At 71.6% G+C, this 2,345-nt stretch overlaps 1 protein-coding gene across 1 annotated transcript in view; it reads right to left on the bottom strand.

Annotated features, from left to right (window-relative positions):
- The window catches only part of NOTUM (notum, palmitoleoyl-protein carboxylesterase), a 7,079-nt gene extending 4,757 nt beyond the window's left edge, over positions 1–2,322 (bottom strand). Inside the window, exons 1-4 of the mRNA XM_049635458.1 lie at positions 1,918–2,322; positions 781–833; positions 605–700; positions 78–138 (exon numbers count right to left, since the gene is read on the bottom strand). Coding sequence (XP_049491415.1) covers positions 78–138; positions 605–700; positions 781–833; positions 1,918–2,252 — 545 coding nt within the window. The 5' untranslated portion in view covers positions 2,253–2,322. The remainder of the gene's footprint in view (positions 1–77; positions 139–604; positions 701–780; positions 834–1,917) is intronic.
- Positions 2,323–2,345: the final 23 nt, after the last annotated feature.

Genomic DNA, 2,345 nt, shown 5'->3' with positions numbered 1-2,345 from the left:
CCCCATGGGACTCGCCACGAAAGAACCCCTCCCGGAAGGACCTCCCCCCGGGGAAGGACCCTTCTGTTCCCTCTTACACCATGTTGGCATTCCACCAGTGGGGGTTTTCCTCTGGCTGGGAGGACAGGATCCCTGTGCCTGTGGTGTCGGAGGGCAGAGGCAGTGGGTCTTTCTGTTGGGAAGGGGTGTGTGGGGATGGGAGCTACGGGAATGTGTGGGGGGTGGGGGATCCTACTTGGCCACGACAAGGGAGGTAGGCCAGACTAGCCATCTGGACGTGACCCCCGACCTCCACCACCCAGCACTGGCTGCTGTGACCTAGGGATGAGGGGTGTAGAAGCAGCCATAGTAAGCCCCCTCCCCCCGCCTCTGGAGATTACCTGTGGAACAGAGTGAAGGATGATAGGTGGGTGCCCCCTGACCTTAGGAGGGTGGGAGAACTGGGGGGTGGGCGCGGTGGGGGCCTTCCTAGGGCTCTAGGGAGTGAGGAGGGCAAGGGTTCTTCCAGAACTTGGAACTGTCAGCCCTACCCTACCCTGCCTTACCCCTCAGGCGGGAGCTGGGGTGGGGGGTGGGGTGAGGGGGGGATCGGCGACTTGCTGACCTGTGCGGGTGCGCGGCCAGTCTCTGGAGCTCATGAGGCGCCGCATGGTGTCATAGCGGGAGTCGCAGTTCTCCCGGTTGAAGCAGTACCAGCCACCTGTGGGCACAGCCACCATGTCAGGGCCCGCACGCCCAGGGGCCTCCGCCCTCCTCGCCGCCTCGGCTCCAGGGACGCACCTTCCAGAAAAAGGAGCCACCGCCGACTGCCCTTGGATTCCTTCAGGTAGTAGCTGCAAGGAGGGGGAGGGGGACGGGCGGAGCGGGTGGTCAGCTGGGGCCCGCAAGGACCCAGCTCTGGGGAGGAAAGGGTCATTCCACCTGTCGCCCGGCGCACGCGCCGGCCGCACGGGGGCGCCAGCGTCCAGGCCCCGCGGAGCGCGCGCGGCCCCGCCAGCGGTGGCGGGTCCCGGGAGGTGGCGCTCGTGGGGCGGGAAGGGCCTCGAGGGGCTGTGTGGTCCGTGGAAAATCCCCACGGCCCGCCCCGCGCGGGACCCGCTGTAACCTCGGCGCCGGCGGCGGGGCGCGGGGAGGGGTGGGGGCGGTCTTGCTGGGCTCGGGATCTCCCGGGACCCGCAGTGGTGCTTGGAGACCGAAAAGCACCCTCTCTAGAGGAGCGTGCACGTGGGGCGGGGGCCCTGGGACCGCCAGGAAGGCGTGGAAGGGCGCGAGTACCACCGAGGCCCGACCTAACGTCCGGTCCTCGGGCTGTCGACTTAGCTGAGGGTGTGGGGGCCCCGACCCCTCCTCAACCCTCAGCCTCACATCCTTCCTTCGTATACATCGGGGCTGGACAGGGGTGAATGCCGCAGCCCAGGTCCTTCGGTCCCACCTGCGCCCCTTCCCCGTCCCTCTGGCTGGCTGGGATCTCAGGTAGTCCCGGCAGCAGCAGGGGGCGGACAGGGTCGCTGTGGAGCTGGGGTGGGGGTGGGGTACCGCAGGACTCTCCCCGCCCCGCTGCGTCGCCTCCTGCTGCTGGAGCCAGGGTCATCTCCCCGCCCAGAGACCGAAGGACGCGAGCAGCGGGGCAGGGCACCGGTGGCCGAGGGGTCAGTGCCCGGCCTGGCCAGAGGCCAGCTCTCCGAGCGCTGCCCCCACCCCACCCCACCCCCGCTGCGGGTGCCCGCCCCGGGTCCTCCGCAGGGCCAGCTCCTCTGCGAGCCCGACGGGAGCCCTCTTACCCCCCACCCCGAGGAGGGGGGGCGGGCGACCAGCGCCGAGACTCCGTGCGTCCGAGGGGGCTCGGAGGCGGATGGCGGCCGAGCCCGGCGGGGCGGCCTGCAGGGGCGCGCCGGTCGGGGCGGGCGCAGGCCTTACCCGGCGGGGCTGCCGTCGTTGCAGGTCACCGACGTGTTGAGCAGGAGGTGCAGGCGCAGGTCCTCGTTGAGCTGCTGAGCCGAGCAGGGGTACAGGGACTGGGCCAGGCTTTTGACCTGCGCCATGAAGCTGTCCATGTTGCCCTCCACGGCGGTGAAGTCCAGCGGGAAGCTCTCCACCGGCTGCCCGGCCGCGGGTGCCGCCTCGGCACGAGGCGGGGAGGGCGGCGGGGGCGGCTGCTGGCCGCGGCGCCGCCAGGTCTTCCTGCCCTCGCCGCCCCCGGCCCAGTGCAGCAGGCCCAGCAGCAGCAGCAGCACGCGCACCCCTCGGCCCATGGCCGCGCCGCTCGGGCCCGCGGCCACCTGCGGAGAGCGGGCGGCCTTGAGGCGGCGGCGGCGGGGGTGGGGGCGCCGGGCCGGGGGCGCCGG

This window comes from Panthera uncia, chromosome E1 (assembly GCF_023721935.1).
Source record: "Panthera uncia isolate 11264 chromosome E1, Puncia_PCG_1.0, whole genome shotgun sequence".
In the NCBI taxonomy this organism is placed as follows: Eukaryota; Metazoa; Chordata; class Mammalia; order Carnivora; family Felidae; genus Panthera; species Panthera uncia.
This window is presented reverse-complemented; position numbering and strand designations above follow the sequence as displayed.